Source organism: Cupressus sempervirens, chromosome 7 (assembly GCF_028749045.1).
Source record: "Cupressus sempervirens isolate cs-2001-9-10 chromosome 7, ASM2874904v1, whole genome shotgun sequence".
Lineage (NCBI taxonomy): Eukaryota > Viridiplantae > Streptophyta > Pinopsida > Cupressales > Cupressaceae > Cupressus > Cupressus sempervirens.
The window spans coordinates 284,206,000-284,226,766 of NC_143124.1; the positions used below are offsets into that span (position 1 = coordinate 284,206,000).

The window sequence follows — 20,767 nt, forward strand, 5'->3', positions numbered from 1 at the left end:
GAAGATAAAAAACTTGCATTTACTTTATATGTGAGTAAAGGTGATAGATGGATCATTTATAGCAGTTTCTCATATCATATAAATAGTAATAAAAGACCATGGAACATAATAAAGGTAGTTGTGTCAAGTATAGTAATGATGCACCATGTCTTATGAAAGGTAAAGCATCAATCAAACTAACTAATAAGATTAGATGTGACAATATTCATTCAATTGAAGGACTTCACTATAACTTGTTGAATGTTGCACAGTTGAAAAATGCAGGGTATAGAGTTTAGCCCAAGATATTTGATGCAAATGGAGAACTAATTGGAAGTGCAAAACACAAAAGAGGTTACTTGTTTTATCTAGACCTATTGGATGAGACTTGCTTGTTTGCACAATTTGATGATATATGGTCATGACATAAGAGGCCATGTCATGTGAACTTTGATAGATTGGCAAGTATTACTAAAATAAAAAGAGTAAGAGGATTACCAAGATTGAAAAACTTGATAATGCTATTTGTAAACAATGTTAGTTGGGAAAAATTAAAAAAATAGTTTCAAGAGAAAATCATAACCATCTAATGATATTTTGGAATTGCCTCATACTAACCTTTGTGAACCTATTGCAAAGCTAATTTGGAGATAAATATTTCATTCTATTTGTTAATGACTACCCTATAATGATGATTTTAATGTTTCTTAAAGAAAAATTTGATGCTTTTCAAATGCTTAAGTGGTATTTGGCAAGAGTTGAAAATGGAATAGGTAAAAGTTTGAAGTGCTTGAGACTTGATAGAGGAGGAGAGTTTATTTGTAATGAAATTAACATATTCTATAATGATAGAGGAATCAAGAGACAAATGTCAACACTTAGGACCCCTCCCTAGAATGAAATAGCTAAAAGAAGGAATAGATGAAGCATGGATTTTGCTAGAACACTGATGATGGAGAAAAATGTATCACATAAATACTTGAGAGAAGTTGTAACTATAATAGCCTATACTTTGAATTGCGTACATGTCAAGAAAGGTACAAATGTTCCACCCTTTGAGTTATGGTATGGGTATGCACCTAATGTGAAATATTTTAAAGTCTTTCAAAAAAATGCTATATACTAAAGGACAATAGAAATGGAAAACTTGATTCTCAAAGTGATAAAGGAGCATTCCTAGGATATTCCACTAAAAGGAAAGCTTATAAGTTTTTAAATACTAACACTAAAAAAGTTGTGGAAACTGCAAATGTTAAAGTTAATAAATATGCAGAAAAGATTGAAGTTGAACATGTAAAATAGAACTTGAAAATTACAACATATTTATATATGTCAAAGAAGGTGTGCCCTGCACCTCATCTAAGCTAGAGAAAAAGGCTACCAAGTAACATCAAACTATGAATGTCAAGTTACAACAACATGCCATTGAGGAAAAGATTGTAGGTGTCGAGCATTAGTAGAATGATGACAAGATAAAAAAGAAGCTACCGAACATTAGGAAGATAGTGTCAAACAACTAGAAACACAAGAGATACAAAAATAACTTGAAATAAATTTTCAAGGTGAACTCGAAGAGGAAGAAAGAAGAAAAGATCCTACACTAGCACAATATGTGAAAAGACATGATGTGCCTAAGTAGATCATTGGAAACAAGGACTCTGGAGTTATGAAAAGGAAAGGATTGAGAAGTGACACAGTTTTACTTTGTGACTTTGAACCTAAAATAATGAAGGATTCTTTGGATAATAAAGATTGGATTCAGACAATTAATGATAAAATAGACTAAATAGAGAAAAATAAAACTTGGTCACTAGTGCCTAGACCAAAGGACAAGAATGTTATTGGAACTAAGTGGGTATTCAAGAACAAACTAAATGAAAATGCAGAAGTCACAAGGAAATAAGCTAGGTTGGTATGAAATGGATATGCACAAGAATAAGGCATTCACTATGGTGAAATATTTTCCCTTGTTGCAAGATAGGAAGGAGTTAGAACACTACTTGTATATGTTATTTATAAAGGATTTCAAATTTATTATATGGATGTCAAATCTGCATTTATGGATCCAATACTAGAAGAAGAGGTTTACATCGATCAACCAAAAGGATTTGTTGATCCCAGTAAGAAGAACATGGTATGCAAACTACAAAAAGAACTATATGGTCTAAAACAAGCACCTAGAGAATGGTATGAAAGGCTACACAATTATTTGGTAAATATTTTTTTTTGTAGGAACTAATGATAACATCAATCTATATTTGAAAATTGAAGGTGGTAAAGGGATACTATTAGCTAAAATAGCTGTGGATGATATCATATTTGTAGGAAAGGATGCATTATGCAAATCATTTGTTAATGAGATGCAAAAGAAATTTGAAATGTCTATGTTTGGAAAAATCAAATTCTTTGATTGTTTACAAGTATATCAAATGAAGAATAGTATCTATAATACTCAATCCAAATATATCAAGGATATACTACAAGAATTTTGGGATGGAAGATTCAAGGCTAGTTAGCATACCTATGGCTACTAGAAATAAACTTTCTAAGAATGGTGATTCTAGTGATGTGAACTAGACATTGTATAGATCAATGATTGAAAAACTAAAATATCTTTTTTAAAGTAGACCAAATATTGCATCAGTTGTTAGGATTTTTGCAAGATTTTATGCAAATCCTAAAGAAAATCATATGATGGAAGTGAAAAAAATATTAAGATATATAAAAGGAGCAGAAAACTACAGCTTATATTACAAAAAAGAATGACAAGTTTGAACTGAAAGTATACACATATGTTTATTGGGAAGAAAATGTTGATGACAAAAAGAGTAAAAGTAGTGGAGCTTTCTTTCTAAGAAAAAGTTTGATTTCATGGACAAGCAAAAAGAAGAGTTGCATTTCATAGTCAACATAGAACCTGAATATGTAGCAGAATTAATGAATTTTTCTAACATTGTATGGATCAAGAAATTATCAAAAGAAATGAAGGAAGAGATCACTAATCCACTGGTTATTTATTGTGATAACATGAGTTTGATAAATGTATCAAAGAACCTTGTGATGCACACAAAGACCATGCATATTTCTATCAAGTATTATTACTTGAGAGAACTAGTTCAAGATAAAGATGTAAGATTGGAGTATGTGAATTCCAAGGAGTAAATAGCCAAAAAATTTACTAAGGCTTAATCTAAGGATGCACATGATTATCTAAGAGGTATATTATGGGTGATTCCCCTAGCTTAGGCTATGTAAGAAAAGATGGAGCTATGTAGTAAATGTGTTGATCAAAATATCTTACTAGTTGATATAGAAAGTTATACTTTACGAGCTGCCTAAATTAGTGAAGAAACTAAGGACAAGATGGTGTATTAGTCATGATAAATATGACATATGAAGAACAAAATATTGACATGAAAATATCTACATGGTAAAGATGTACATGATAAAGATGAAGTGTCCTTGGTATTGTTGTCAAATAGGTAGATAACATGTAGTTACCAGATGAAGAGAGAGATATTGATGAAAAGTTACCATATGATGAAGAAAATAGTAAGAGATGTTGCAAAGAGGAAGATTGTGTTGATGGAGGGAGTCTACGTGTTGCATATCAGACCTACATGAATGGTAATCAAAATGAAGCTAATAAGGGAGATTGTTGGACATTGAGATAAGAATCAAAATGAAACTAAGAATATTAATGGGGATCTAATAGTAAACACATAAGGATATTCTTGAAGAAATTACATGCTTTGGATTGCATGGTAACTAGAGGTCCTTCCATTAATGTCAAAGAGGGAGATTATTGAAATTATGATTTGAATAATTATTATGTTGTCATTAATGTAAAAGATTATTGGCAAGATATTTTCTATCTGAGTAGAGTATTATATCAAGATGATTGATGAAGAGGATTTGAGAAGGAGAGATAAATAGAAGACCTAGAGGAAAGGTTGATTTATGAGAAACTATAGTGGACACTTGATTAGTTAGGCCATGATAGGATAATGTGATTGCTTACTCATAACCTAGTGGAAAAGATAGTTGTACTGAAGCCTAGAAGAAGTGACCAAAGAAAGACCAAATGCATAGGCATGACCAAAAAAATAGCTAAAGATTAAGGAGCAAGAAGTTTATACAAATTGATGCTAGAGTTGACTAAGTGATAGTATACAATGAGAAAAATACAGTGTTAATTGAGCATCAATATCGACCGAGTATCAAAAAGTATGTTGATTAGAAAGGTTGTATAGACTAAATAATTCAATGATGACCAAGTGTTAGAACCCAATGTCAACCAAGGAATGGAATTTGATAAATTATGAGGAAATCTTGATTTCCAGTAGCCATAATTGAGTTCTTTTAATATGTAAAATGTATTGAAGATAAGGATGGATGACTAGGACTATTTAATTCAAGGAAAATTGTATTTGAGTGTTTCTATGCATGGATTCAATGAGAAGTTTTGAGAAATATCTAGAAGAGAAAGGAGGAAAAAAAGATGGAAGGATTTGATATATCTGACCAAACCCTAAGATCAATAATGATGTTTAAGTGGTAAAAGATCATAATTACCTATTTAAGGACGTACAAGAGCTAACCTTATAGAGGTTGGAGAAGTTGTTGATTATGTTGAAGGCGAAAAAGTCTTGAGGAGAAGAGTGATTTCTTGAAGGGTTGGTAAACAAATAAGTGATGGAGATGTTAATGGATGCCAATTAATGATCAACTATTGGAATCAATTATTATCTATATTTTCAAAATGAGTATTATTTATCAGATCAACCTACTCTTACTTTCTAACAATTGCATAAGTATTGAAATCCTTTATTCAAGGTTGAGATAACAATCATTTGTAAATCCTTTAATCAAGATGGTATTCTAATGGAATTTTCTAAATCCCTCTGACAAGGCCACTCCTAATAGGGTGATTAAATCCTTTAACAAGGTCAAATTTAATAGTGTATTTTGTAACCTTTAACAATGTTGCCTCCTCACAAAGCTCACTTCATAAGAGTGAAAATTGGTAGCAGCATATTACTGGTGGTTTTCCCAAATTGGGTTTGCAAATTAAATCCTAGTGTCATACTTGTGTGGATGTTATGTGAAATGTTTTACTATTAATTTTTTACATTCTTTAAAGTTTGTTACTCTTGGGATGGTGGACTGCAAGTTCTACATTTTTGAATATTTTCTATAGAAACCAAACTACTAAGTGTTTAGATCTGAAGTAGATGAAGTGATTAAAAGTTGAATTGGTACATCTGGACCTAAGGATAACTTATTTACCCTCTCCCCTCTCAGTTATTCTAAATCATTGTAATAGAATTAAGTAGATGTTAAAAATTACATTAGAGTTTATAACACAAAGGACATAAATCACATATAATCCAGAAACATGATGAAAATTTAAGTCAAATGAAACTAAGTACAATTAATATTTTGAAGGATTTAGGTAATCCTTCCTTATATTGGTTTTTTCACATTAAAAACTAAGAAGCACACTTTTGTGACTTGGTTTCAAACTCTCAACTTTGCACAAAGTTTTGGCTATTGTGATCTTTTGATAAGAGTGTTCCACATTCTTTTGGAATTGTAGTTTTTGTGTTATAATGTTCATCAAAGGTTTATCACTACTTAATAATTTTTTTTGCAATGTGCCTACATTTTATTCTTTCAATTATTTGGCTATTGAACTTCAGTAAAAAATTACTTAGTAAATTATGGAGGGTGAGTTGAACCTCCCCCATGATAAGGATTATATTAATAAACTGAGTATTGAGAAAAAAAACTTATGATAATCTATGGTACAAATCTCTATCCAACTATTAATATACGTATAATTTGCAAACCTTAGTAGTGGAGCAAGCAGTGAGGAAGGACTACTACATCAAGACCAAGGTAAGAATTTTTTATATAAAATGGTCATATGATCAAAGTTTGAAATGGTGCATGTGAATAAAATAAAAATAATTTAGCTAGCATTTCCCATTTTTGAATTATGTAGGCACCATAACGAAACTTCCATTTCATTTTTTCTATTACACGAGCTAGAAGCCAATGTAGTGGATGTTGGGGATAAAAGAATAAAGCAAAAAAATTATACTATTTACATTAGGGTCTAATTCTTTGGCTTTATAATTTCTATTCATCCCTTGCTCCACAACATTATGCTACTAATAATCATGACCTTCTTTATCCAGCTTGAAATGGTGGGGATTGTTATGTGGCCCCCACTCCTCTACCTTCCCCTTCTTTCACACCCTTGAAAAACCCTAAAAAGAATGTGACCCAAAGATGCAAAGCCAAAAGTAGAAAAATGGATGAAATTGACCTCATGGATTTTGGGGATGAAAAATGATGTGGTTAGAAGGAGATTTGCGAGGTTGACCAAGAGTAGGGCTAGGATGAAGAAACAATCTTGTAGGAATTGGGAGCTAGATGAGGAGATGTAGTCTAAAGCTAGTGAGAAAATGGAATTAGGAAAATAAAAGAATAGGGAAAGAGGAAAAAGAAAAGGGGATGGGAACTAAGGAAACTAACTCAAGGTCAAAGGAAAGTAAAACTAATAAGAAAAAGAAGAAGGAATTTAGCAAGGACACAACCCTTCTATCTGTTAGCTTCATAATGAATATGGAGGATTTTACCTCTAATTTTTCTCCTTTTCCAAGGAAACAAAAAGATAATTCTTTGATGATGACTAGTTCATGTATTTAGGTGGCAAAAAGTTATAAGAATATGGTTTCCACTAACCCCATGGTGATGCAATTTCAAATGATGGATGCTATGAAAGGGAACTATGTTGGGTGCCGGGAACTGATCGGGTTGGTCAAGGACATTAACCAAGAGATGGTGGTGATCAATTATAAATTCAAAGCTCTGGATGAGAGTTTCATGACTCTATTTGAATTTTCACTAAGGCCACTCTTGTTTCTTCCACAATGCTCTAGTTATGTTAACAGGAGGATGAGGAGGATAGGCTTGGTATGATGGACTCTGCAAAACTTTATGAGTTTCTTATTGATGACTCGGCCAAAATCCTCTTGACCAAGAATGGAAAAGAAAAGGCCAATGTATAGGTCTTGTATTATTTATTTACTAATTTGTGATGGACCTCTTTGTTAGGATTGACCACAAATAGAAATGACAATTACATGGAAATATAACCAATATCAAAAAATAATAAATCACATAGAAGAGAATACAATACACAAAAATTTGATATGGTTCACCTCAATCCTTGGGCTACGTCCACCAAACAATGAGTCCAATATTTTTATTATTCAATGATTACAACTTGTAATCCCTTACATCTCAATACCATTGCAAGAAGTAATTATTGCATCACACCTTATGAAAATCCCTAACCTTAAGCCCTTTTATACAAGCATTTTTTCTCTTTAGTGTTAAAATTAGTTACAACATGTTAGCCCAAAAATGCTGATAAAATTGCCCAAAAATATTTATGGAGTATGTATAGTACTTCCCTAATGAGTCACCACAAACTAACACCCTTCTGATGGTTTTATCTAGCTTTACTACTCAGATATAGTTGTTGCACCTCAAAGACTATTTATATTTTTGGTTTCCACTTTTCGGTGGACTTGCTAGTAGACTCTTAAGTAGTATAGCTTATATATTTTAGAATAACTTTGTGTAGTTTAGTATATAGTCTTATATTTATTGTCTAGATATTATGCTATTTATTGGTAATTTTTTTGGATTGGATTCTCTATTTTTTACATTAAGGTAATGTTGGTTAAAGAGTTATTAGTGTCTTTCTATTAATGTGATGTCAAATGCTTTATCCGTGGTAATGTATTGAGCACCAACCCCCTTGTCTTTGGTGATTTTAATATTAAAAGTGTAAAATAATTTAGTCTTAAAATTATAGCCTTTTTCTTTAATGCCACAAATAAAGGAACAATGCCTATGTTGAGAAACATGTGTCTCAACCTTGCAATCTTTTCTTGGAAAATTTCAGAATTAGTTTGTAGGAGTTTTCCACTTGTTTATGCATTGAAAAGTGGTTAGTGAGTTGTTAAGTGAGTCTTTTCCTTAGTAGAATATAGGTAGGCTATTTGTAGAGCCTTGATGACTCATTTTGTGACTTTTATGGGGGTCTAGACTAAGAGACAATATTGTGGACGGGATTACTATTTTAACCTGGTTGTTTTTCCATATTGGAAATGTAAATGTCAAAAATAGGTAACATGTGGCATGGTAGTTTTGCCCATGGTTCTGTAAAACCATAAGTGGTTTCCAGGTTGTAAAATCACTATAAAAGGAGGGCTTGGGGAGGTGTTTGTGTAATTGAGTTTAGTTTGCAAGACATGCTAGAAGGAGTCTCTCCAAGTTCGAGTTGTGGTGATGCGCTCCTGTAAAAACTTGCATTGCAAGTGTATTGTAATCATCTTGGTTTGATAATACATTGTGTGAGTTTTGGAGGGTGGGGTTTTTCTCCTGGAAGGGTTTTCCCATGGTAATCACTGTGTTGTGTGTTCTTTGTTATTTTGATTATGTTATTATGCATTTCTTGAGATCTTTGCAATAGTTACTTTTATTTGCATAATCATCCTCTCAAAGATTAGCATAGGAAGTGATTCTGCGAACCTTTGCTTCCTTACAAGTGGTATCAGAGCCTGGCTAGTTTTGGTTCTATTCGTTGGGTACAAGGTTTTTTGAGCTAATCAAGGTTTGAGTGGGAGCTTGTGCAAAGCATTTCATTTCTGTGTTGCAGGATTGAAAAGATGGCAAGCATGTTAGGGAGAATTGATGTTGAAAAGTTTTCTGGCACAAACTTTGAGATGTGGAAGCTGAAGATGGAAGATCTGTTGACTAATCGGGATCTATGGGATGTGATTGATGAGAACAAGTTGAGGCCCACAGATCTGACATTAGCCGCAAGATATGATGTGACTGATAGAAAAGCTAAAGGTCTCATCAGATCGTGTCTTGCAGACTCGATTCTGATTAATGTCCATGAAGAACCTACCATGAAGAAGCTTTGGAAAAAGGTTAGTGAGATCTATCAAGTGAAATCACTTGTGAATAAGATTTTCTTGAGGAAGAAGTTGTATTCCTTGAGAATGGAAGAAGGTGGCCAAATTTCTGAGCATCTAGAAAGGTTTAATATGTTGGTGACTCAGTTGACCTCAGTAGGGGTGCCAATGGATGAAGAAGAAAGGTGTCAAATCTTGTTATGTTCGTTGCCAGACTTATGGGATAGTATTTTGATGGCTATAGGAAGCACTTCAGTTGTCTTGAAGATGGAGGACGTTGTTGGTTCTCTACTTTCTAAGGAGATGAAAAGGAAGGTCTCTCTGAATGCCAAAGAGGCTTTGAGTGTTCGCGGAAGACCAAAAGAAAGAGGCAAGAATGAAAAGCAGCATGGTCATTCTAAGTCCAAAAATAAGGGGAGATCGAAATCCCCTAGTAAGTCCAAGGCAATTTGCTAGAATTGCGGCAAACCTGGACACTTTCGAAAGGACTGCAAAGAGGAGAAGAAAAAGAAGAAGAAGAAGAAGCAAGATTCTGATTCTGAGTCCGAGAAGGAAGATGGAGATGCTTTCATTGCAGCCTTGGCCACTCATGCAGGTGAAAATGCATGGTTAATAGATTTAGGTGCATCTTTCCACATGACTCCTAATAGGAACTGGTTTAGTAAGTATGAAAATTTCGATGGTGGTAAGGTGTATTTGGGTTATAATTCAGTACTTGATATTGTTGGTTGTGGAAGTATTCGTGTGAAATTTTCTGATGGTAGAATTAGAAGATTTGATGGTGTCTTGCATATCCCTGGACTAGCAAGGAATTTTTTATCTATTAGTAAGCTAATAGATCTGCAGGTGTACATGTACAGTTTTCTGAAGCAGGTGTAAAAATGGTGAGAGGCGCTATGGTAATAGCGAGAGGAAGTAGATTGGGTACATTGTACCAACTTGATGCATGCACATTCGAGTGCAATAGTATTGCTGATAAGATTGTGAAAAAGACTACTCAGTTGGAGAAGGAGAGATTTTCTCTTTCAATAGATGGTCATGGTTTTTGGGTACCCAAGGGTGCTCTGTTTACCAAATCAAAGTTGCGTACAGAGAAGACTATGTTATGGCACCAGAGACTCGGCCACATAGGTGAGAAGGGTCTACAGACCTTGAAAAATAAGAACCTTGTTGATGGATTGAATGACTGCAATCTTGAGTTTGATTTTTGTGAGCATTGTATCTATGGTAAACAAAACCGCATTCAGTTTTACTCGAGTTCTCATAAGTTTTCATGTATTTTGGATCTAATTCATTTAGATGTATTTGGTCCAGTTGATGTTCCTTCTATTGGTAGATCAGTTTATTATGTTTCTTTCATTGATGATTTTAGTAGAAGAACATGGGTTTATTTTCTTAGGAGTAAAGCTGAAGTTTTCAGTTGTTTCAAAGAATTTAAAGCAATGGTTGAATTGCAGACTGGAAAGAAAATAAAATTCTCGAGAACTGATAATGGTGGTGAATTTTGCTCCAATAGTTTTGACACATTTTGTAAAGATTGTGGTATTAAAAGAGAGAAGACAACTCCATATTCTCCACAGCAGAATGGAGTTGCAGAAAGAATGAACATGACCTTGATGGAGAAGGCTAGGAGTATGCTAAGTGGTGCTGGACTAGAACAAAAGTTCTGGGCTGAAGCTGTAGCCACTGCTTGCTACCTGATAAACAGGTCTCCTACATCAGCTCTTGTTGATAAGATGCCAATTGAAGCATGGTCGGGCCACAAGCCTTCACTTAGACATCTGAGAGTGTTTGGTTGTGAGGCATATGCTCATGTGCCAAAGGAGAAGCGAACAAAATTGGACAACAAAGCTATCAAATGTATCTTCATCGGATATAGTTATGGTGTGAAAGGATACAAGCTTTGGGATCTTGTTGCACAAAAGGTATTTTATTCCAGAAGTGTTATTTTTAGAGAAACTAAGCCTTCTTCTGTTACAGTGCAGCTAGAACAAATTAAAGAAAGGAAAGATGTGATTCAACTTCCTGCTACACCTGAGAAAGTTGAATCAAGGCCCTTAGAAAGACAAGATGTTGAAGAAATCTCTACGAGTTCTGAATCGTCAGAGGAAGAGGGAGAACCTAATCATGAACCTGAACCTCTTGAACCGGAACCCGATCTTGTTCGAAGATCTACTAGAAAAAGGAAACCACCTGAAAGGTATGGGTATTCTCCTGATGATTGGAGGTGCATATTTGCATTGAATGCTAACATTGATGAACCGAGATCTATAGAAGAGGCTCTTGGTATGAATGATTTAGTGTCCTGGAAAATAGCCATGGATGAAGAAATGGCAGCTCTTAAGAGGAATCGAACATGGGACCTTGTACCATTGCCTAAAGGACGGAAGCCTGTTGGTTGTAAATGGGTGTTCAAAAAGAAGATGCGTTCAGATGGAAGCATTCAAAAGTATAAAGCACGTTTGGTTGCAAAAGGTTACTCTCAGGTTGAGGGAGTAGATTATGGTGAGATTTTTTCTCCAGTAGCCAAAATGACATCCATTAGATTTTTGCTTTCTATTGCAGCAGCTTATGACCTAGAGATCAAGCAAATGGATGTGAAAACTGCTTTCCTTCATAGAGATTTGGAGGAAGAAATTTACATATCACAGCCAGAGCACTATGTGGTGAAAGGTAAAAGTCATTTGGTCTGTAAATTGAAGAAATCCTTGTATGGTTTAAAACAGAGTCCTAGGATGTGGTACCAGAAGTTTGATACATATGTGTTGAGTCTGGGATTTGTGCAATCTAAATCTGATCATTGTATATATTTCAAATCTAATGGTGATGGTTTTCTGGTTGTTGCCTTGTATGTCGATGACATGTTGTTTATTGGCAAAGGAAAATGTTTGATTGTAGAGTTAAAATCTCAACTCTCAATAAAGTTTGAAATGAAAGATCTTGGTGTAGCTAGGCACATTCTGGGAATGGAGATTATAAGAGATAGACGGAACAGAAAGCTTTGGCTAGGCCAAAGTAAGTATGTTCATACTATTTTGAAAAGATTCAATATGTAGGATTCAAGACCATTGAGTGTTCCAGTTACTATGGGAACAAAGCTTTCTAGCTCACAGTGTCCTACATCCCCATTGGAGATGGAAGAGATGAGTCAAGTACCATATCAAAGTGCTGTTGGAAGTTTGATGTATGCTATGGTTTGTACAAGACCAGACATTGCCCAAGCAGTGGGAATACTTTCCCGTTATATGTCTAATCCAAGAAGAGCACATTGGGATGTAGTAAAAAGAGTTTTTAGATACTTGCGAGGTACCTTAGAGTACTCAATATGTTTTCATAGAACAGGAAGTGAGCATTCATTGGATATTCGAGGCTATGTGGATTCAGACTGGGTTGGTGATGTTGATAGAAGAAGATCCACTAGTGCCTATGTGTTTACATTATTTGGTGGTGCAATTAGTTGGATGAGTAAGCGACAGGCTGTGGTTGCTTTGTCCACTACTGAGGCAGAGTATATGGCAGCTACTCATGCCTGCAAAGAAGCCATTTGGCTAAAGAGATTGTGTTCAGATATAGAGTTCAAACAGGGTGCAGTGACATTTTATAGTGACAGCCAGAGTGCAATTTGCCTAGCGAAGAACCCGACTTTTCATGCGAGGACCAAGCACATTGATGTACAATATCATTTTGTGAGAGATATGGTCGAGGATGGCAAGGTGAAGCTGGAAAAGGTAGAGACTTTGGTGAATGTTGCTGATGCATTAACTAAGCCCATGAGCATAGAGAAATTCAGATGGTGTTCAGAGTCTATGGGCCTCTCAGCCCCTAGCAATTAAGTCCATGATATTTCAGATCCCCTGACTCTTGCAAGGTGTTCGACAAGTGGGAGAATGTTGAGAAACATGTGTCTCAACCTTGCAATCTTTTCTTGGAAAATTTCAAAATTAGTTTGTGGGAGTTTTCCACTTGTTTATGCATTGGAAAGTGGTTAGTGAGTTGTTAAATGAGTCTTGTCCTTAGTAGAATATAGGTAGGCTATTTGTAGAGCCTTGATGACTCATTTTGTGACTTTTATGGGGGTCTAGACTAAGAGACAATATTGTGGATGGGATTACTATTTTAACCTGGTTGTTTTTTCATATTGGAATTGTAAATGTCAAAAATGGGTAACATGTGGCATGGTAGTTTTGCCCATGGTTTTGTAAAACCATAAGTGGTTTCCAGGTTGTAAAATCACTATAAAAGGAGGGCTTGGGGAGGTGTTTGTGTAATTGAGTTTAGTTTGCAAGACTAGTGCTAGAAGGAGTCTCTCCAAGTTTGAGTTCTGGTGATGCGCTCTTGTAAGAACTTGCATTACAAGTGTATTGTAATCATCGTGGTTTGGTAATACATTGTGCGAGTTTTGGAGGGTGGGGTTTTTCTCCCGGAAGGGTTTCCCCACGGTAATCACTGTGTTGTGTGTTCTTTGTTATTTTGATTATGTTATTATGCATTTCTTGAGATCTTTTCAATAGTTACTTTGATTTGCATAATCATCCTCTCAAAGATTAGCATAGGAAGCGATTCTGCGCACCTTTGCTTCCTTACAGCCTACAAGAAAGTTTTAACATCAATGGTTTAATAAAATTTAGTTTTAAAAATCACAAATATAATTTTCTTTTGTTGTATGATTCCAAAAGCTCTATTCTTTATTCTTTTTATAGAACATGAAATGCAACAATATATTATAGAAATAACACATTAGGCATTGGTTGACTAGTCTTTAGGTCTATCTTTTGGTCTCCTGAATTGATATTTTGAAGATTCCTAGTCCCTTTCTTGCCCATGGTGGGTTATATTAAATCAACCCCCCTTCAATTATGAGTTTTATTTTTCATCAAATACTTTCTTTGTTTGGTAAAGTCTTAAGTGTTATAAATATGAGTGAAATCTTGCTAGCTATGAAAGCAAACTATGTTGGGTGCCAAGAACTAACTGGGCTGGTCACAAACATTAAGGATACCATCTATGTTCATTTAAGAATAAATCATTATCATGTTGTATTGAATTTCTAGGTGGTGATCTATTATCCCTCGGCCCTTTTTTTGTGAATATGTACCTTGAATATTTTAATTAAGGGAAACGGTCTATTCATCAAAAGAAATAGTTCTAGGTGGTTTGATTTCTCACTTCCTTTGTAAGGAAGATGAGTGTCTATGATGTAATTGCCCCATCATATAGTCAAATGCTAGTAATGCTAGAAAAATCCATAGAGGTGTTTGTGGAGCTCTTCATTAGATAACATCTAGATATTTTAACGCCTTGAATTCAATTAGTTTAGGATTTGGACCATTTAACCTTATATATTTAAAGTGAAAAGAAATAAAACTTAAGAACCTTAACACAAATGAGAACATATAAGAATACATAAGATTGAGAAAACATTAAAAGAAAAAGTAGGATCATAATACTTTGTAGGGATCATAGATTTTCAATATTGAGAAGGGATATAGGTTGGAATACATTATAGAAAAACAAATGTGTGAAAGGAAATCCAATATAAGGATTAAGTACACATCTTTAAGAGACACACAATGAAATAAAGAATAATTTGTCATAAATTGAGACCCCCCTTATAACCTATAGTATAATATTTCATTAGATCGCTTGATATGGTTAAAAATATCACAATTTATATCTATTAGTATGTGTGCTAATAGCTTATCTTATAATAGAACATAGAAAACATGAAAAGTGATTATCTATTAGTATGTGTGCTAATAGCTTATCTTATAATAGAACATAGAAAACATGAAAAGTGATTAATTATTAGATCATCATAGAACAACATGGTTCTTGAAACAGTGCACATTTTGTATATCACAACCAATTTCCAATTCACATCAATAAATGAATTAATACACGATACAGTCCTCAAATTCCATTTTTAGTTATATACATACTATTTTATGCTCCTATTTTTATCTTTATCGTTCTGCACTTGCTATTGCTAGGTGGAAGCTGGGTTAGGTGCATCCTGACTTGTAGGGACATCATTTATCCTCCATTCTACATTCACAGTGGTTACATAGAGGTTGGCACAATAGATGTACATCTTTGATTTTTCACAAATTTCATCTCATCATTTTATGCCCGTGGCTCTATAACTTCTTCAATCCCGACCTCAGATTGGCCACCTTCAACAGATCGGACACTTTCGTTAGATTCATTAGAATGTGGCTCGATTAACAAACAATTATCTGGTAGTGGGGGAATCTCCTGTTCTGTGGAAAGCATAGCTGACACCTGTGATGTTTTTGGCCGCAATGAAGGATCTCTTACCATGACGCACCACAGAGCTATTTTGATGCATCTTATTATACTTGTGAACTCGCACCCTTCTCTTTCCAGTAGTTGAGGATCTATCAGTTCATGTAGACGATCTTCTTTGTATAACCTACACGCCTGCAAATACATACCAATTTTTTTTTTTTTTAAATAGTGTTTTTCTTCGATGACTAGTCAAATTCAAACTAGGTGTGGATAATTCTTTTACCCGAAATATTCGAGGGTCCACGACATCACCACCATATGTCGTAGGTAGTAAATCACTGCCAGATACAACTTGTAACACCAGGACTCCGAAGCTGTAAATGTCCACTTCATAACTGTCACAGCGGATGAAAATGAAAAATGGCATTAATTTATATTTGACGAAAAGAACAGAAAACTGTGTTTGGTTGTAACACAAAATTCGACCTTAACATTCTACCATACCCTGAAGACGAATCATCAAAAGCTACAACTTTGGCGAGGCTAAAGTCTGCCAGCTTTGCATTGAAATTACCATCGAGAAGAATGTTCTCCGGCTTAATATCTCCGTGTACCCAATGCGTGCGCTCGTCCGCCTCCTCGTGAAGATAAACGAGCGCCCTGATTACTCCCTTTAGAATCTTCGATCTCTCGGACCAATCAAGATCCTTTTTCTTTTTGGAATCTCCTTTCTTTTTATCGCCGGTAGAATCTCCTGTTTATAATTGGATTGGATTTGTTAAAATCCCAAGACTGCCGCTCGCGAAAAGGGTAAAGAAATGACAAGAAAACGAGAGAGAGTCGTACCTTGAAGAAAGTCACAGAGACGTCCATTGGGCGGATAATCATAGACCAGCATCGGTTCCTCCTTTTCAATATTGCAAAGTCCCACAAGCTTTACAATGCTTTTATGCCGCAAATGTAGCATACACCCCAACTCGTCCAACATGATTTTCATGTTGTCCTGTTCACTGCTCGAAGCCTCTTGGCTGGGGAACCTCCGTGCTTGCACTTGTCTTCCGCTGGGCAAAGATCCCTGTTGAAAAATGAAAGAAACTTTACCTATGTTATTTGATGTCATTCGCTACTCCGTTTTTCAAATCAAATTACCTGGAGGAAGTGAAAATATTACTTTAAACATGTTGAAACGAGCATGGCTGCTTTTAACTTGCTGTCGAAAGCCATTAGTTGCATTGTCGAGTTCCTCGGGAGTGAAGTGGATTGTGGGCATTCCTCCAGAGTCACCTTCTATGCTAAACCAACACATCTCTTTTTTGTCCATGGTTACTCCAAGAACTACTTTCTTGGCAGGCGTTTGCTTTCTCTGCGTTGGAGATCCACGTCCAGCTTTGAACTTTTTAAGATATGCCGGGAGCCTGAAAAAACGCCTCTTTGATTTTTTAGGCCTCTCTATCTTACATGAAACGGGTTCATCTGATTCCCCTTCATTTACTTGAGAGACAACGTTGGGATCCGTTGCACATATCTCAATGCGCGAGTCTCCTCGACATGTTTCTGCTTGGGCTGCATCATCCATCTCACCTGTCAATGCCAAATTATTCTATTAAATTGGTAAACGCTAGTCTTGTACAAAATGAAAAGCTAAAGACAAAATAAAGTCAATTTTTTTTTCCAGATTCACAAAAATATACTGAGTTTTTTCCAATTTTTTTGTTGTTTTCTACTACAAATTATGCATATCTGAAATGCTGAAATTTTCAAAAAAATTCATGATGTTTTTGACCTTCTGAAAATTGGTCAACTGTACATTTTTGTGAGAGGATAGCCCGTCCCATCAACTTTATGTGCTGTACTGATATACTTTGTCCCACTAATAAATATATTATTCTTAAACATTAAGTAGCTTTTGACTATTTAAATGTGTTAATCTGCAAATCAAGTCTTAATATATCATATTTAAACAATCCTCACTAAATACACAAAAACTCAATAAATACACAAACACTCAATAATTGATTCTAACAAACACACAAAAAAAAAGGTACTTACTGATCACATCATCAAGAATCAATCATCAAAATATACATTACAAATGTCTTGTCTTAATAAATTACAAACACACGTGCAAATTACAAACACACGGAGAAAAAAAAAACGAAGTGCTTATGGGAGAGTGTTTTCTTACACTGAAGAATTTCATTAGTTGCGGTTGACTGCTCACAAGAAAGTCCACCTGCTTCAAATTTAAGTCACATGCTAAAATTAGTTGCTGACATAGATAAGATGAGGAACCGCCAAAGGATAAAACAACTGATGTTAATATAAAACAAAGATGAGTATAAAAGAATGATGGTATTCGACAAACGGAATTAGAATAGAAAATTTAGACTTCAACGTATTTAGTAAGAACAGTTGGAACAAAATTCTAACCCAAATGTAGCAGCAAGCTTAAATTTTCTTACAGTGAAGATTTTCATTAGTTGTGGTTAGTCGCTCGGAAGGAAGGCCCCCTGATTGACATACCAAGTCAACGGGTAAAATTTAGTGCTATTGCTCGTACAGATAAGATGAAGAGATTTCAAATTATAAAGTAAATGATGGAAACGTTTTCTTACACTGAAGAGTTTCATTAGTCGTAGTGGATTGATCGCAAGGAAATCCAGTTGGTTCAAACATGGGACGAGCACCTAAAAATTATCGACATAGATTAAAGAGAATAATAAAACTTTAAAGTAAAAGGTCCAATATAATTCCAAAGTGAATGGCTCGATTAAGTTCACCCGCACTATCACTGTATGGCTGTCGCCGTGAATTGTTGAGAGAGGCATCCTTAATCTGTATCTGAAGGCTCAGCTGGACAATCATACCGTCCATCTTTCTGCGTATATACACAAGATCGTCGCGGATCTTTGTAGTGAAGAAAAACCTTCATGTAGGCAAATTAAAAGTTATTCTCCTCATCCAAAGTATATGCTTGAATAGAAGTAAAACATTCATTTTTGGCTTAGCGATTTTACTTCAAAATTTTCTTGTGAGCGATAAAGGAACGACACAATTTCGCTCCACTCCAGATAAGCGAAAGCGCCTCCACCATTTTTTCAGCAATTTCTTTGTGTAGGTCAAAATTATCATCTTTGAGCTGCTTCAGAACTTTAGCCAGATCCAGCATCGCTTTGAGAAGGTCGAAGCAATCTCTATCATTTACAGAAATCTTGTCAAATCTCTCTAAAACATTTGCTATTGTTAGAAGTCCAATAGCAGCCCAGTGAATATTCGCAACTCCTTTTATTATCTCCGCGATTACTGGGTGTCCTTGGCCATAGAGCTTCTTAGAACACGATTTCTGTTCCCAGAGAAGATGGGCAATACAATTATAAATTAAAAAACTCGTATCTTTATGCAATAGAAAAAATTTAGAATGGTCAAATCATAAATTACCTGGTCAGAAATAATTTTTGCTCCCTCTGCAATGGATCCAAATACGTTCGAAAAATCAGATGCCACATGCTGCACCGTTTGCTTCAGTTTATTACCACTTTCAACCAATCTACATTTCTGTCCCTGTAAATACCAATCCTAGCAACTGTCTTAGAAGCTACCCATCAATAACTAACAGTTCAAGATTTTAAAGCACAACTGTAAAATGCTAAGAAGAAGATGGAGTTTACCTTGTCAATAAGAGCAGACATAACATCATCAATACAACATTGCAGGTCTGATACATTAATTGTAAAACCGCTGCTAGACGAAGATGGCGTTCTCGGAGATTGAGGAAGAACAGCAGGGGGTGATAACTTTGGAGACGGAGGAAGACCAGCGCTAGATGGTGATTTTGGACAAGTGTTAGAGGGAGGAAGAGGGGCGGTTTGTTGTACTTTTGGAGCAGAAGAAGGTGATATTTCTGTAGGACTGATGCTAGGAGAAGGAAGAGTAGGATTGAGTGATAATTTTGTAAGGCTTCTGTTAGGCGGGGAAAGAGTAGCATTGGGTGATAATTCTCTAGGACTACTCTTAGAAGGAGGAAGAGTAGTTCTAGGTGATAATTTTGTAGGAATATTGGAAGCCGGAGGAAGAGCAACACTCGGTGATAATTTTGTAGGAGTGCTATTAGAAGAAGACGACGTAGGAAGAGGGGCAGATAATTGTGTGGGACTGGTAGTAGATGAAGGAAGAGTGGAAGTGGGTGATAATTTTGTAGAGCTTCTTCTAGATGAATTAGAAGAAGGCGGAAGAGCATCGATGGGTGATAAGTTTGTTGGACTGTTAGACGAAGATACAATTTTGGGAAAGGGAGGAAGAACATGAGTAATGGGTGATAATTTTGTAGGAGTGCTGGTAGAAAGAGGAAGTGCATCTTTGGGTGATAATTTTGTAGGAACGCTGTTACAGGAAGATGGAGAAGATGCGGTAATGGGAGAGGGTGAAAGAGCAGCACTTGGTGATGATTTTATAGGACTGCTGCGAGAAAAAGATGAAGTAAACGCAGAGGGAGGAATAACAACACTGAGTGATGACTTTGTGGATCTTTTGGTAGAGAAAGATGCAGTATTGGGAAAGGGAGGCAGAAGAGCATTAGGTGATAATTTTGCAGGACTCTTGTTAGGAGAAGATACAATACTGGGAGGAGGAAGAACAATACTGTCTGAAGGATCGGCCATATTTAGATTGATCTACTGGATAGCGAGAAGAAAATCAATAGATTGATCCTCAGGTACCTACCTACAGGATAATAAAAAGAAAACCAATAGATTGATCCTCAAGATACCAAACAGACCAGTTCTCAGCCTTGATGACTTTTTGGGTTCTGAGCCTCTTCCTGCTCTCCTTTTTATAGGCACCTCATTGTACGGATACCGCGTATGAGGGGCATGAACATTTTCCAGGAAATTACGCATTTTGTCCATAAGTATTTTCCAGGAAATTATGCAATTTGTCCATTAGTATTTATACGGACGTTCTCCTTAATTTTCCAGGAAATTGTGCATTTTGTGACCCCATAGATACTTCCACTTCGAGGAAGGCGTTTCTGAGATACTGCTTTTTATGGCCGACAACATTTGCTGTATGAAATGGACAGCCTAATTTTTGACATCCATGACAGAAAAAAAGATTCAAAAAATCTTAGCCGTAGGCATCCATTTCCAATAGAAATTGGGCGTGTTATTTGACAATATAAAGAAAACTTCTCCACGTTACCGATGAATAAGGAAGCTGGGACCCAACTTCAAAGCTATTTATCCAATGAACCCTTTAAAAAAACATTAAAAAAATTCAGACATTCGATCTATAGGAACAGCTGAGAAATCTGGCGACTTCACTAAATATAAGAGCTTGTGTCCAAATGTTAATGTTTAAACCAGGCAATACTCAGAGATTTTTTATATAATTATTTGTATTCAAATCAGGTATAGATTATTTTGAATTTGCCAAAAATTGTTTCTTTAATATGAATGACATTATGTATCCAAATGAATTAAAATTTCAATAGCAAAGAAAAGCATGGCTTTGTTTAGTTAACTGACTGTATTGAGAATGGA

At 35.3% G+C, this 20,767-nt stretch overlaps 1 protein-coding gene across 5 annotated transcripts; it reads right to left on the reverse strand.

Annotated features, from left to right (window-relative positions):
* Positions 1-14,810: 14,810 nt before the first annotated feature.
* LOC149546539 (uncharacterized) lies at positions 14,811-20,014 on the reverse strand. Of its 5 annotated transcripts, none has more exons than XM_089791245.1 (12): positions 18,899-20,014; positions 18,669-18,791; positions 18,248-18,573; positions 18,011-18,156; positions 17,846-17,917; positions 17,693-17,740; positions 17,416-17,463; positions 16,402-16,811; positions 16,077-16,305; positions 15,735-15,984; positions 15,514-15,625; positions 14,811-15,422 (listed from the first exon to the last, which is right to left on the reverse strand). In XM_089791245.1, the coding sequence occupies exons 1-12, from the start codon at positions 19,886-19,888 to the stop codon at positions 15,105-15,107; spliced, it is 3,072 nt and encodes a 1,023-aa protein (XP_089647371.1). In that variant the 5' UTR covers positions 19,889-20,014; the 3' UTR covers positions 14,811-15,104. The 5 variants fall into 5 exon arrangements, with proteins under 5 accessions (XP_089647371.1, XP_089647370.1, XP_089647369.1 ...); XM_089791244.1 differs by having other exon boundaries at positions 17,416-17,466; XM_089791243.1 differs by having other exon boundaries at positions 14,959-15,422; positions 15,717-15,984.
* Positions 20,015-20,767: the final 753 nt, after the last annotated feature.

Bases quoted from the DNA above. Each gene is read 5' to 3' on its own strand.
- LOC149546539 (XM_089791242.1), bottom strand. From the start codon at position 19,888: ATGGCCGATCCTTCAGACAGTATTGTTCTTCCTCCTCCCAGTATTGTA. The intron at 18,574-18,668 runs GTAATTTATGAT...CTCTGGGAACAG, and splicing joins CAAAAATTATTTCTGACCAG to AAATCGTGTTCTAAGAAGCT. The intron at 17,467-17,692 runs GTAAGAAAATTT...TTAAATTTGAAG, and splicing joins AACTAATGAAAATCTTCACT to CAGGTGGACTTTCTTGTGAG.